The 16,198-nt window shown below is 32.8% G+C and overlaps 1 protein-coding gene across 1 annotated transcript; it reads left to right on the plus strand.

Moving 5' to 3' along the window:
• The first annotated feature begins 9,924 nt into the window (after positions 1-9,924).
• LOC149901560 (uncharacterized) lies at positions 9,925-12,772 on the plus strand. Its single transcript, XM_090111095.1, has 3 exons — positions 9,925-9,957; positions 10,237-11,113; positions 11,399-12,772. The coding sequence occupies exons 1-3, from the start codon at positions 9,949-9,951 to the stop codon at positions 12,628-12,630; spliced, it is 2,118 nt and encodes a 705-aa protein (XP_089967221.1). The 5' UTR covers positions 9,925-9,948; the 3' UTR covers positions 12,631-12,772.
• The last annotated feature ends 3,426 nt before the right edge of the window (positions 12,773-16,198 follow it).

Below are 16,198 nucleotides of genomic sequence, written 5' to 3' on the forward strand. Positions count from 1 at the left end.
ACATCCATACATCCATAAGGTTGGGTCGCCTAAGATCGGATGTGACATAAGATCGGATGCATGGAATAACTCGCAAACTAGGCAATATTCTCTACTGCTACCAACACTACTAGATCCGCCATTTTGTTCTGCCCCTCTCTTCACTCTGCGGCCGGCCAGCGACCAGACGGGACGTGTACACAGGTGATTCAGCAGAAAAGGTGTATTTTGTGGCGAAAATCGTCGATCCGATCTTACCTACAAAATTTTGATGGCTCATTGTGGAGAGTACTTTCATTGAAATAATGTAATTAATTATTTTGGGGCAGAATTAGCGAATCCTCTTTCCATCTGTATACTTTGATTACGCCTAGGACGTTCACAACCCAAGATCCGATCTTCCCTCCCAATGCCGAAGATCGGACCGAAGTTTAGCTCTTGACTGCGCCTTATGCAATAATGCGCAATAATTATTAACTTTTAATATATTTAACTATCCAATGACGCTATGACTATCAGACCTTAGGTACATTTTCATTATTTAGTCCTAGAACACGGAGGATAAAAGTTTGAGAAACTTAATTAGGATGAGGAGGGAAGACCGGACTAAAAAAACGCAATAAAAAAAAAAACTTCTTTGTCAAATTTTTTGAGGAATTTCCTGACTCAATCATTGATGCTCAATGTATGGACGTAAGTCCGGATGTTTTCCTAATGTTAACATTATTATTAAACGCATAGAAGTGAAGATACTACATAGTCCGATCTTCGGCCGAACTGTTATTTTCTTCACTATGGTAAGTCGAAAAAAGTCTGCTTTTTAGGCTCTAATTTTGCTTAGATAGATAGCATCTACGCAAACCAAAAAATTAGGGGTTAAACAATATTTTCTTGTCATCAATTTACAGTTGACCGCAACAGAAAAACGACATCGAATCATGAGAAATAAAATAAAAAATACAGTACGTATAAAATTTTCGGCATATGCGTCCGATCTTAGGCGACCCAACCTTACATCCTTACCAACTTTCGCCTTTATCTTCTTCTTATATATAAAAATGAATCGCAAAATGTGTTGGTAAGCGCATAACTCGAGAACGGCTGAACCGATTTCGATAATTCTTTTTTTATTATATTCCTTGAAGTACGAGGATGGTTTTTATGTAGAGAAAACGTAAATATGTACCACGGGCGAAGCCGGGGCGGACCGCTAGTAATATATATATTAGATATTAGATTTACATTCCTATCATATAAATCATAAATTATGGTACCTACTACTATTTTATTAGGATTTCCTCTATGCCAATTAAAGTAATAGCTCGTAATAATAGAGAGCTTAGAGCATTATGGTTTAATGCTCTAAGATAGATAGTGATCATTGATTAAATATTAATGATTTTAACATAATCGTATTATAATTAATATAAGTTTGAACATTTATATCTCTTTATAAAACCTTAATTCAGAAAGTTAAATATGAGCAGTGTTTTACACAATGTTTTTTATTAGAGAGTTTGTCTGTTTTAAAACTTTCACAGCTAACATAAAATACAAACCGATGGGTTTGTATGAAATTTGTAAAGAAAATAGTGGAAGACCTAAGATTAAACATAGGCTGATTTTTTCAAAACCATAAACTTGGGTTAGAAAAGCTCAATTTATCCCCATTTAAAAACAGGTTGAACTTTTTTCACGAGTGAAACCGCTGTGCAAAGTTAGTAAATTCATATTATGTACGATGTCATTGTATAAGTACTTATAATAAAACGTGGAAATATTAGCGTTACATTTTTCCGAAGGTTATTTTTAAGTATGTTTTGATCTAATTAAGGTAATACAAAAACAATGTGTAAACCGTTCACATCTCATTGGCCATTTATTATTTTTTGAATGAGCACTTATGTTTTCAAGTTTATTGTTATATTTTAAAAATCACATACTATATGATTGTAGTTTTAATTGACGATGGTAGCTGGATAATAGCAATACAGAAGCTTTTATAAGAATATGTGTTCACGTAATGCATTTATTCGTTAGCTTATAATGCCAGTCTTTTACTAATACATTCTTTAATTTTATTTATTTATAATTAATTTTATAAAAAATTCTTGCTTTTAACCATCTTGTAATAGGTTGACAATTATAAGTAATTTCAAATAAAGGGGTTAATAATTCGGTTTTAACTTTTAAGTCTATAAATAAATAAGAGCAATAATTATCTAAAACGAAATAATATTGTATTAGGATGATAGTTACGAAGCTTATAAATAAAATAAATAATTCAAAATTGCCTGTGCTTTAAGACGTTTTTAGGTATTCATTTTAAGCCTATTATTCATAATATTATATTTTATATGAATACCTTTTAAAATGTCCTATTTTGTATCAACAGGATATAAGTAAAACTGTGGCAACGAGAAGTACTTACTATAAATATAAAAAAAATAATTGAATTGTATATTTTAAAGTAATCAAAGTATTATAATAAATTATTTACTAAATGCACCTCAAATCCCTTGTAAGAACAAGACCAGTGGTATTTCCGGGTAATAATACAGTTATTTGAGTGTAAAAGCATTACCTATCTACTTTACTTTTTGTTTTTTTATCTTTATTATAAGAAAACTAACTACTCGATTCGGCTCCATCTGTGCTATCTTTTTAAAAGATTTGCTAATTTTTACTCGCTTTATATTAGCTTCACCTGTATGTTTGTATGTTTGTAACCGACTTCTTTGGGCGCGATTTTGACCCACTTTAAACGGCCAGATTTCGTTCAAACTTTGTAGATTTATTGAGGACCGATGACAATACACTAATTTGATAAAATTTTCTATTTTTTAGTTCGGTTTTCTATAAAAAGCGTGTTTTTTAGTTTTTTTAAACTATTATTATTAAACAGATGTTATCCTAATCCAAGCGGAGGTAGGTGAATCACTACATAGTATGAAACAAAGTCGCTTTCTCTGTCCCTATGTCCCTATGTATGCTTAAATCTTTAAAACTACGCAACGGATTTTGATGCTATTTTTTTAATAGATAGAGTGATTCAATAGAAGGTTTTAGTATATAATTTATTATGTTTTAGACAAAGCGGGCGAAGGCACGGGCGGAAAGCTAGTCCAACAATAAAAAAATGATGATATGACTTAATGAAATGTATCCTACATAAAATATATAATAAAACTTATTATGTAAGCTTAATTCAAAGAATTGAATATAGAAATGGAATACGTAATTTGGACAATCAATATAAATAGGGGTAAATAATAAGTACTTTTTTGTTTTTTTTGTAACATACTAATACGATTATTTAACAAAAACACAAAACATATAAACAATATGTTGATACACTTGAAGGTCAAGGGCCATTTTATAATATTTTACTTGAGTAATTTATTACGAATTCAATTATAGTTTTTATAGTTATTACACACGTTGCGTGATCCCATACGCCCTGCTATGGTACGGTTTCATAAGGTCATGGGTTTGATGGTTTTCGTTTTTGTACACACTATTGACATAATGTACGACTATAGTTATTTTTAACCAAAAAAATAAATCGCCTTTAAATTATAAGAACTAGATACGCTTTAAAAGGGATAAAGGAGGCACCAGATTTCAAAGAGAATTATCAAATGATAGCCTTAAGATGAAATATTATGTGATAAGTATTCAAAACTGAGTAATTTACAATTTTTTATATATTGGTAAAACCTTAATTCTTTCGTTTAATTGATGTGTAGTTTAACTATGATGTAAAGGGATCAGCTTCTTAATAAAACTGGGGTTCTAGTTATCTAGACTTTAATACATTCTCTAAAATCTAAATCATCCCCACAACAAAATGACCTTTATACTAACAAACAATAAATGTCAAATTTCAATCAATGATTGCGATCCTGATTATTAATCTCGGGGGTCACGAAGAAATTTCATTATAATTTGATAATTCACGATCTCGTGGGCGACTCGACCTGATGTGTAAGGTACGTCAATCTAGCCGTAACGTTTTGGCCTGGGGTCAATGTCAGTGACATTTGCTTAAATTAAACCGAATATTGGTCAAATTCGTTCAAGAGTTTTGATATTTCATCATTATTTTGAGCTAAATATTATTTTTCACACCAGGGAAAGGTTTCTTCTATGTTTGATTAATATTGTTTTTAGTGCAGGGACTGAAGGCTCCATCATTAAAGCAGCTCGACGAAACACAGTGGGGTTTTAGTCGGTTGGAGTCCGATATAACCCACGGCTGCCTCTTCCCTGCGGGGCGTGGATATCTATGCGAGATTTGTATACAAAATAAAAAGGTCTATAGTTTAAGTTATGTGCGTGTTGGTAAGTGTTACGTCATCGGGCTTTTAGTTCTTCAAAGTGCTGGTGTTCTCTTGATGTTTTATTTTATTCCTAATAAATAATTAAATGTTCTGTTGAATATATCTACTAGATAATATGTATAACTAGATATCCGCCCGCGGCTTCGCCCGCGTTTTTAAAGGAAAACCCGAACTGTTCCCGTTCCCGTGGGATTTCCGGGATAAAACCTATCCTATGTGTTACCTTCTATACGTGTGCTAAATTTCATTGTAATCGTTCCAGTAGTATTTGCGTGAAAGAGTAACAAACACACACACATCCTCACAAACTTTCGCATTTATAATATTAGTAAGTATTAGTATCTATAATAAAAATAAAGCGTGTTAAAATTGTTTTTGTTTTTATTTGAATTTAAATTCAAAAACGAACAACGTAAAAATATTTTTAGGCATAATAATAAGTATTCAGATTCTGAATTGCATTTTAAATAGAGCTTTTAAAATTTAAAGTAACTGTTTATTTTTCATTCGACTTAGTTTAAGTACATTCTCTAAATTTAATTTTTATTGAGTAGAAGGAAGAGAAAAAAAATCGTCTTACTTAAAAATTAACAAACAGCCATTGGAAGATGCTCTATGTAATTTTGGGCTATCAATTCACACAATTAATTATTAACGACTGGAAAACTATGCGTATGACTGACTGATTACGTAAAATTGTAATGTTACAATATTTTTCCGAAAGACTGATAATTTAAAAAATGGTTAATAATACAAATGTGAGGAACCCTAAAAATTAATTATAATATGCACTCGGAATACATTAAATATCTTAAGCTGAGGTAATTAGTACAAATATGCTCTTAACGCCTCAGTAATGAGCTTAAGAGTGTAAAATTTTAATCGCTCTTAAAAATATATTATTAAATTGCCTTCTCTACACTTTAAATGCTATATTTAGCGCTTTATATGATCACCTTAAGGCTTATACATGCGCTAATAACCTTGACCATACTTGACGGATCTCAAACCTCTCCCGCTGCACCTTCTTTTTTCCTCGCATTTTGTATTTAAAAAGATACCAATCAGTGAAACAAAAAATCCTCGTCAGGGACTGTTGTGTAACTGATAATTTATTTAACATAAAATTTTCAGAGCTCTAAGTCAGCAGGTTACGAAGTTTATAGAGTATTTGCGGAAAAATCGATGACCACGGCACATTTTTTTTCTAGAAATCTATTAACTTTAGAAAAAAGTCCTCGCGAGCAATTAAAGATCAAAGACCATCCTATTTTATATATTTTTTTCGGTATTGTGCTTTATGTTGTACCAGACTTTATAGAGGTTGAACATAGTCGAAATTGCCGGGTAACGCCTTAACTATAATATTGTTATTGAATAATAAATTATATTATAATGTTAAATTGTTTCGAGACAATTCTTGTTAAAAGCTTTTATTATGACAAAATTGATGGATAAAATATCTGTCACTTTACTGCATGACCGGATCTGAAGGAATATATAATTTTGATATGAAATATTTTGTATTGTTATGGTGGCATTTTATTTGGTGGGTTTTTATTTGCTATGAAAAAAGGCTCTTTTTAACCTATTCTAATATTATTAAATCTTATTTCACTGTTAGATTTATCGACAACGGCTATAGGCTACATCATCACGCTAAGACCAATAAAAATAAACTAAATGCGGGTAAACCCGCGGGAAACAGCTAGTGTAAGGATAATATAATATGTTGTAGAAATTATTCTTAGACAGCTTTAATAATAATTACTGCAAGGCTTTAATTATTCTTCTATGTCACTGGATACTTTAAAAATTTTACTTTATAAAATCAATTGACACAATAAGACGAACATTACGATCTCTTCAAACAATAAGATAATGAAGCAGCAGTTTATGTTTGTCGGGAGCGATTTCGAATTTATTTCATTTTTCTCACAATCTAAAAAGTGAAGTCCCATGTCCCCTAGTGGGTTAAGGGGCAGAATGCAGATGCATTATACATCTGTTTCATTGATCGATTTTCTTTAGGGACAAGTAGATGATCATCCTTCTGTGTCCTACCAGACCGAGCCATTTTTTTCTTCTTCGTCTCCACCGGGATTCGAACCCAGGACTCTCGGATCTACACTCATGCGTCAACCACTGTGCCAAGGAGGCGGTCTCACGATCTAACCGGGGCTTAATGAGCCAGCGTAGCATGCGTGGAGATAATTGGTTTTTAGATTAATCACATCTTTAGACAAATTGTATACCAAAATCGGTGATTACTGCTAACTGTATGTGGGTTTATTATAGCACTAGCCTTACGCTAATGGCTTTGTACGCGTAGACAAAATTTCCTGTGGGAATAAGATGTTTCAGCGTGGTAACAAGTAATGTATACTTACCCGACTTACCTTTTATGTTTTAACTATTTTGACTGTCAAGTCACCACAGATAAAAAAATGCTATACTAGAACTAACACATAACACGAGATTTCTATAAACCTATAAATAATATGTATGTATGTATGTTAAGGTTATTCATTTCCAAAAAAAGTGCAATTTAACTTTTTTTTTACTGATACAAAATAATTTAACCATATCTATATTATAATGTTACATACAAATACAAGTTTGTTAGGCTTGTAAAAATTTCGTTAAAATTAAAAACGATGTAAAATATGCACATTTTGAATATTAATAAGTCTATTCTGAAAACCCATGTTCAATATTTTTTAAAGCAATCCATATATTTCAATACAGGATAATATTTATTTAACTATATAGGTAGTTGACAGATTGACCTAGCGCATCTGCTTACACAGTACACACGTATGCAACATCTAAATGAGTTCAACACCAAATAAGGCCTCAATCGAATTAAACTTGTAAAAGTAATGTCTTCCATAAACAGCTATCTGTAATAGTTAAAGTTTAAATAAAAAAAAAATGTTTTGATATACATTTTATTATTCAAATAGAAATTCAAATTTCGCTGCATGAAGACATTGTAAATTATAATGGGTTGAATTTAATTTAAACTATTCTATTAAAGATCGTGTACCTGACTTACCTGACATACTTGACTTATAGGTGCTTATAGCTACTATGAAAATATCCACCCGTTAAAATAAAAACAATATTCTTAAAATATACCTTGTACGTGATTAAATATAATATTATGTCCAATGCATTTAGTACTAAAATATGTAGATGCAATATTCACCATTTTATAATATTCTTATTCTTGGATTACCTAAGCTCAGAAAAAAACTCAAAAGTATTTTGAATTTTTGATCTTATTGTTTGGAAGATATTTAAGATATTAATAACTTAACAATATTCAGTTTAACCTTGAATTCACTTATTATGACGGCAGATGCATACATATAGGTTTTTTTATTATTGTAGATAGGGAAGCGCTTGACCACAATCTTGCCTGATGTAAAGCTAAGATGTGGTCTAAGATGGTACGCGTTTCCCTAATATGTTCATATAGGTGTCATTTCTTTGTCGATTCTTCACGAAAGAAGTTACTTCTAAACTTTTAATTATCACTATAGTTTAAATTAATTATAAACATTCATAAACACATGAAAAAAAGAGTTTATTTCGACTTCAATAATTCTATGTTCAGGCAGTACTCTACCACTGTTTGGTAGGTATAGTAGCAAGTTAGATATTACTATTGCTTTCATTCTACAAATTAAATCAATTATTTCTTATCAAATCGTTATTATTTTTTAACGCTTTGAAATGTATTGAACCCTGAACCTAATTGTCGCAATGCGCACACCACTGAGCCTTTAGGGTATTAGTGAATGTATATTATTATACCTTATAAGCAGTTATTACTAGTGTGAACTTGATATGAATTTAAACTATATTTTCGCCCGCGGCTTTAGTCAATATCATGAAATGTTTCGTTCTCACACTAGCAGCTCTTAGTGAATTTAATATAAAGTAGTTTTAAAACTACAAAACACGCCTAATCTCTTGGAATTATTATTGTTTTGTCACAGCTTCTTGATACGTCTACAAAGTTTGAATTAAAGTCCGTTTAAAGTAGGTCAAAATCGAGTCTAAAGGAGTCGGTTACATACAAACATATTATAAACTAGCGTTCCGCCCCGGCTTCGCCCGTGGTACATATTTCGCAATAAAAGGTAGCCTATGTTCTTTCTCAGGGTCTAAAGATTATCTGTGCCAAATTTCATCAAAATCGGTCCAAAACCATACCTATAAACTTTTCCTCTTTATAATATTAGTATAGACATTAGACATACATATGAAGCTTATAAAAGCGTGTTAGAAAGGTGTTGAATTCTATGCAATTAATTTTTTCGCAACAAAACATATTATTATCTGCAAGATTTTTTCTAAGTATAGTTAAATATTAGTAAAAAAATGCGCTTTTATTTGTTAAAGCTTTTAAGCTTATAAGTATAGAAAAACTATGCTATTTTTAGCTTATAAGTATAGAAAAACTATGAATGGTACAACATTATACGCAATCCTTTTGTGTTCCTTCTATTATTGTTAAGTTAATAACATGAGATTATTGCACGCACAGTGCGACCAACCTACTTAATATTAGTGCATTCTTCACTTTCATAACTATAAGTAATAGGTACATAACAATGTATTCTCCACAGTAATACACATTACATACATACGATTTTCATAATAATAGAATATAACACTATAAAGCTTCTGAATAACATTTCATAATATTTACCAAGCTTTTGCTATAATCACTACATAGTATAAAACAAAGTCGATATTTTATCTGTCCCTATGTCCCTATGTATGCTTAAATCTTTAAAACTATGCGGTTTTGATGCGGTTTTTTTTAATAGATAGAGTGATTCATGAGGAAGGTTTTAGTATATAATTTATTATGTTTTAGACAAATCGGGCGAAGCCGCGGGCGGAAAGCTAGTATTATAATATTTTAAAGATTCATACACAGCCTTCTTGTCATGTAGAGTGATTTTTTTTCGGTAGATAAAACTGCGATTTATCGTGAGTCAACAAATTCGATGGTTTTTACTTTATAATATGTCTAGAAAAAGATATATTATTTGACTATTAGAATAACAGCATACGCATATTATTCAGTATTATTAACAGGATTTAATGTGAGATAAATGTAACCAAATGAAAGCGCTTATATAAAATCGGTTTAATTTACTTTCAAATGTATCATTTTCCTCGTAAAAACAAACACAAGATAACAGTTTTCACAATAATTTATGAAGCATAATATATACTCTTTAAATACCATATCGTTTTAGAATGTACTGATTAACCCATACCTGAAAAAAGTGTATGATGAGAAGTGACATGAAATTTCAAAATTAGACCGCACATATACTGGACATTGCATTATCCATTATTTCACATTGAAATAAAAATTAAATGTAACTAAACACACAGATTGACGATTACAATAATTAGTGTATCGACAAAATCGATACTTGTGCAATCACTCACACAGCGAAATGAAGATTCACCAACAGTCAAAGGTTAGGTCCGTGAGCGCTTTAGTAACTAAGGTGAACGAATTTCACGATATAAATATAGGATGCCTCCAAAGAAACCGTACATTCATAGTCTGTCCTTACTTGTAACAGCAGACATGAAGCTGGTAAACATTTAACTACATTTTAATGCCGTAACTAAATATTATGGTGCTAAAACAAATACCACTATCGATTTGTTAAATTTAACTTTATATGGATACGAAATTTATGCAATGTTTTGTATATTTTTATGGATTGCGCCGATGTTCTTGGGAACTACTGAACCTATTTACGATATAACTTCAATTATTGCGTTTAAAAGTGTTTACAATCATTGCTACGGAATAAGTGCTACGCTACTATTTATTTAAATGTGAAATATTAAAATATTTCTTTTTTTTCAGTTTATCTTCCTTTCAATCGTAGCTTACTGTTATGGAGATAAATTGGACAGGACGTACCTTCCACCTCCAAATGCTGGCACAGCTGGAGGTAGCCCTGGTGCCCTAACTGCTCCTGGTCCGTCATCTCAAGGCTCTTTCGGTCAACAGGCCTTTGGACAGCAGCCATTCGGACAAATTCAAGCTTCTGGACCTTCCGGACAACAGATTTCCGCTAACATTGGTTCCAAAGCTCCATCTGGTCCTAGCCAACCTAGTGCAGTGTACGGACCTGCTTCTGGAAGAGGACCAACAAGCAATGGATTAGCTCAATCTGATATTGACTCAGAAGGATTTGTTCCTAACAGACCTTCCTACAATCAAGCTGCTATTGGCGGTAATGCTGGACCTCAACAAAACGCTGTATCTGGACCTTCCAATGCCTATATTGCGCCATCGAATACATTTGGTCAGTCACCCTCTAACAATGCATACAATCAACAACAAGCATCAACAGGCTTTCCTAAACAGGGAGCAGGATTTTCTCAAGGACAAGGCTCTGCGAACTTTGCCCCCGAACGCGCTCAAGCAGCCGCTGATAGAAACGCTGAAATCTTGAAGTACACCAATGAAAATGATGGTGAAAGATTCGAATACAGCTTTGAAACCTCCAACGGAATATCGGCTGAAGAATCAGGTGTAGCTACTGATGGTGTGAAAGCTCAAGGCGGTTTCTCTTACACTGGTGATGATGGCAAAGCTTACACAGTGACATACACAGCTGATGAAAATGGTTATCAACCACAGGGAGAACATTTACCAACACCGCACCCGATTCCCGAAGAAATATTAAAATCTATTGAGATTAATGCTCAGGCTGCCGCAGCTGGCACACAAGAAGGTAAATTATTTTATTATTATATTAAAAAAAAATATTATTTTAGAATGTTAATTAACTCTTATCTTAAACAGTAATATTTATTACCAAGAAAATAATGTCTATCAAATACTTAAATAACAATCATAAAAATAAATATCAGTTGCCAAGTGCTTACCGTAATATTTTTAATACTTTACTAAATATAAATAATCATTGATATTTTTCTTATTACATTAAACAGTTGCTTTATGTGATGTAATGCAAGAAATATAAACTAGGCAGAGAATAACAATGTTTCATTTTCAGGTGCTTACCGACCCGAAGAGTATGAAAATGAAGATAATTCTCAAGGTTACTCTTCCGGCCCGGTCAACAGACCTCAGTTACAAAGCCAGGGTCAAGGTCCCAGTCAGCAATACGGCACCCCTTCATCGAACGGAAGACCTACAAGCGGCTCATTTGGTTTCCAGCCACAGAACAATCAGCAATCTGGATCACAAGGCCAAGGTTTCGGACAAAATGTTCCATCTGGACAGTATAACAAACCAAGCTTAAGCGACGCTTTAAATCAAGCATTAAATCCACAATCAAACGCTGGAATACAAAACCAAGGACAAAGCAATGCTGCTCAAAATGGTGCTTCTTACAATAATGGACCACGTGGTCAAAACGGACAGGGCGCATCTGGTTATGAATACAATCGTCCCCAGAACAACCAATATAGCTCAAGCTCTAATGGTCAAGGTCCCACCGGCTCATCTCGTCCTCAATTTAATAATCAGCCTTCTACATCAGGTAGCAGCTTCCCCGGAACAAATGGTCGTCCAACTGGTTCCATTTCCAACGGATTTTCCAGCCCTTCAGGACAGAATTCGCAATACCAATCAGGATCTTCCGCTCCTAATCGAGGATCGCCATCTTTTGGATCTACTGGCCCTTCAAGCGTAATTTCCGGACCAAGCAACCAATATCAGTCTGGTTCCAATCAAGGGCAAAACCAACAAGGTTTAAACCAAGGTTATAACTATCAAGCTCCTACTGGGTCTTCAGGACAGGCTCGTCCCGGTTCAAGTCAGACACAAAACCGGCCAGTGTCTAGTAACCAAGGTCAATACCAGCCAGGTTCGGGCAACGGCTCTTATCGCCCTACAAACCAGCAATATCAAAAAGCACCTGTCAATCAATACCAACCCGCTTCCAACCAGCAAAACCAAGGATCTAACGCACAATATCAACAGAACAGACCAAACGGATTCAACGGACAGGGCTCGCAAAACCAGCCTGGCAGCCAAGGCAGCAACCAATTCTCTGGAGCTAACCAGCAATACAGACCTGGACAAAACCAAGCTACCAGCTCTGGCAAGGAAGCAATTCAAGCTCCATACCAATACGACCGACCAGCGCAAGGTCTGAACTCTAACCAAGGACAATCTCAATCAGGCTTCAACAGGCCATCAGGTGGAGCTAAAACCCCTGAACAATTCGGAGGACCTCGTCAACCACCCAGCTTCAACGAACAGGACGGATATAAGTATTAGTAAACAAATGACATTAGAATAAATTTCGTTAAAGGGCATTATTGTAAAAAGTAAAAAAAATGTTAATATATTTTGTACATTGTGTATAGAATTGTGTTACAGATCACTATGTGATCGAGTGAATAAATGAATTTTAAATGAACACTTTATGTTTTTACCTTTAATTAACCTTACCTATAAAATAACCTATTTCAATTGTCTATTTAGCTCATAATAGATACGTAGATAGTATCGAAGTTAGATAATATTTATAATTATCTACTATATTATTATGATTTGGGACAATTTTTTAAGAAAACGTATATGAATATATCATATATTTCGAAACAACCTGACCGTAGAGTTCAAGAACGGCTCTATTGTTGTTCATGAGAATTTCTTTCATATTTCTCATATTTGGAGCACAATTAATGTTGAATAAAAAAAATTTTTAAGTGCTCGTTAAGTGGCTGTCTAAACCGATTAAAACAGTCATACTAACCTTGTAAATGCTATTTAGATAAGTGCGATACAATTTTAGGTATACTTCCGTTTTTATTTTAATCATCATTTTAGTATCATCGTATTACAAATTGTTATACTCAGTCCATTGAGTGTTTGAGCAACTAAAGTAATAAAATTTATAAATACTCATAATCACTATTTTAAATTTTTTTGCAATCAAAATTTGCATATCAAACTCGAAGTAAAATCTAAAATAGACAAATAATTAAGTTCAATAAGGGGGCTATTCACTCAAATAACTGAAATCGCTTTCATTTAAACTACGTACATAGAGATAATCAACATACTTTAAGGGTTACTAATAAAATAAATTGATTATAGGAATGTTACTAACCTATAAAATTTTATGAATAGGCCTAGCATGTACGTATAAATAAATGGCTAGCAGAAATACAGTGAAATGGACGCAAAACGTTCGTTCTAACGAACATAATTGAACATAAAATTTTATTATTTGTCTATGAAGTTCATTCGTGTAAATCGGCATGCCAAAATATATCGCATAAGTAACTGAATAATAAAATAATTTTACCCGTCCGATTAGGGCCCTTCTGGCCTCCTCCACTCAAGCGACAGCTCAAGCCGAGGTTCGTGGTCCCCGTCAAGGGGGGACGCCCTTGTGCATGTCGCTACCAGGGTGAACCTTAAGTTCACCCCCGCGTCAGCGTTAAAATGTAGAAGCCCTTCTGGCTAACATTGAGAGACACCACACAAAAAAAAAAATTTACCCCTAGCTATAATATTTTTCAAAGGAAATTAGTTACTCATATTATAACTAAATTATAAGTACAAGCTTTCTGACTACGGCTTCGCCTGCATTGTCTAAAACTTAACAAATTGTACAATTAAACCATAATTAAACCTTCCTCGCAAACCACTCTATCTATTACAAAAAACCGTATCAAAATCAGTTGCGTAGTTTTAAATATCTATTCATACATATCTAATGATAGACAGCAACAGCGACTTTGTTGACTGTTGACTATGTATGATTTTGAATACTTTTAAATTGGCTATAACTTTACCGATCATGTACCATCGCATTACATTACGCTTACAAAACGGCAATTTAAATTGTTTCAAAACTTCACGCGTGGAAGTAATGAGCTCGTTATGTGTTAAGTAGCCGTGTTCGTGATTTTTCGTAAAATGATTGTAACATTGACTTTAAGCTTTATCCAGCTTGCGTGCGAAGGTTGTGTGATTTTTGCGTACCAGATCTTTTTATATAATATATAATACATATAACATTTCTATAACGTTTCTACGTTTTTTTTTTATAAAATATTGCATTAAATATAAAGTTTGAGAGTTCTATATTCGTTTCCATTCTAGCTTTATATCAGAAGCTAGCTGTGCCCCGCGGTTTCACCCGCATTTCTCCGCTCTTGTTGGTCTTAGCGTGACGATATATAGCTTATAACCTTCCTCGATAAATGGGCTATCTAACACCGAAAGAATTTTTCAAATCGGACCAGTAGTTTCCGAGATTAGCGCGTTCAAATAAACAAACTCTTCAGCTTTATAATTTTAATATATTAATATAGTATAGATTTGATTCTAAATTAATAGTACAAAGCTATTATTAGCTGTAATAACTATCATTATTCAATTGTGTTATTTTTCAGACCCCTAAGACCTAAGTGATAAGAGCAAGCCGCTTGCCGCAGCTTACCCGAGTTAATCAATAATGATATAGCTTTTGAATGTGAAAATTATTTTTATGATAATCTTTTCTAATGAGATCTGAGACGAAATTCGTTTTGAGCTAAATAAAACAAAGAAAAACCAAATCCTTTCTTTTAAAAATTTCAGTTCATATTATACAACGTACTTCCTATAAAATAAACATCAGTTGTAAATATTCAGCGAGCATTATTTTATACACATACTAGCTTTCCGCCCGCGGCTTCGACCGCTTTGTCTAAAACATAATAAATTACATACTAGAACCTTCCTCTTGAATCACTCTATCTATTAAAAAAAACCGCATCAAATTCCCTTGCGTAGTTTTAAAGATTTAAGCATACATACTTTAAGATTTATAGAGGGACATAGGGACAGAGAAAGCGACTTTGTTTTATACTATGTAGTGATGATGATAGGCTTAATAATTCTAAAAAGTACATAAAAGATGAGTTACACGTTTTTGCACATTAAGGATATATTTGACGCAACGTACGTTCTGAAATTGCTTCAATTATTTTTATTAAAGTAATTGAAAAAGAAATAAATAACTTTATAATTTACCCTGACCTAAGGGGGCATTTGAGACATCGTTCCAAATTAAGTTGTTTGACGTTCAATTTAATGTTATATGAAACATGTTGATCTTTTTGATTGTATTTGATTACTATATTAGCTTTAAATGACGTTTAAATGTTCATTTGCGTTTGTGGGTATTTATTAAATTGAAGCTTTTAATTGATAATTAGTTCCGTTATCATAATTCACGTGAAAAGTTTAAAGAAAAGCTTTTCAGTATAGTATCGGAAGACTATTTTACTGTATTTTTTTTTACCATTTTTTTTTCAATTTGTATACTATTATACAATTAGGGTGCATGTTATGATATTTTCTTTTAAAAAAGATATGTTATCCTTAAATTAAAAAAGTGCCTAGTGGTATATTATAATAATTATAATATTTCAATCCTTAACGACTTAATAATAAAGACTAAATAACTGAATGTATCACTATGCTATCTCTTACAATTATTATATGATATACGGCATAAAGATGAACGAAACAAATTAGTTTAATTTAAACGTTAATAAGGGCCTATTGACCCGCATGTACATTATTACATTAGCTTGCCTTAAACTAATGTATTCAAATCAATATTACAGTATCTATACTTACTATAATAATCTTATAAAGCTGTAGAGTTTGTTTGTTTGAACGCGCTTATCTCAGGAATTACTGGTCCGATTTGAAAAATAATTTCGATGTCATATCTGACATGAGGCTATATAATATAATCACTAGATTTCCGCCCGCGGCTTCGCCCGCGTTTTCAAAGGAAAACCCGCATAGTTCCCGTTCCCGTGGGATTTCCGGGATA

This window comes from Colias eurytheme, chromosome 16 (genome assembly GCF_061535395.1).
Source record: "Colias eurytheme isolate Ceu_HAF_F1 chromosome 16, ilColEury1 Martin Lab GWU primary, whole genome shotgun sequence".
In the NCBI taxonomy this organism is placed as follows: domain Eukaryota; kingdom Metazoa; phylum Arthropoda; class Insecta; order Lepidoptera; family Pieridae; genus Colias; species Colias eurytheme.

What these genes read in the sequence shown, in the direction of transcription:
- LOC149901560 (XM_090111095.1), top strand. An exon ending in CGCAGCTGGCACACAAGAAG is followed by an intron (nt 11,114 to 11,398) that starts GTAAATTATTTT and finishes TTTCATTTTCAG; the next exon opens with GTGCTTACCGACCCGAAGAG.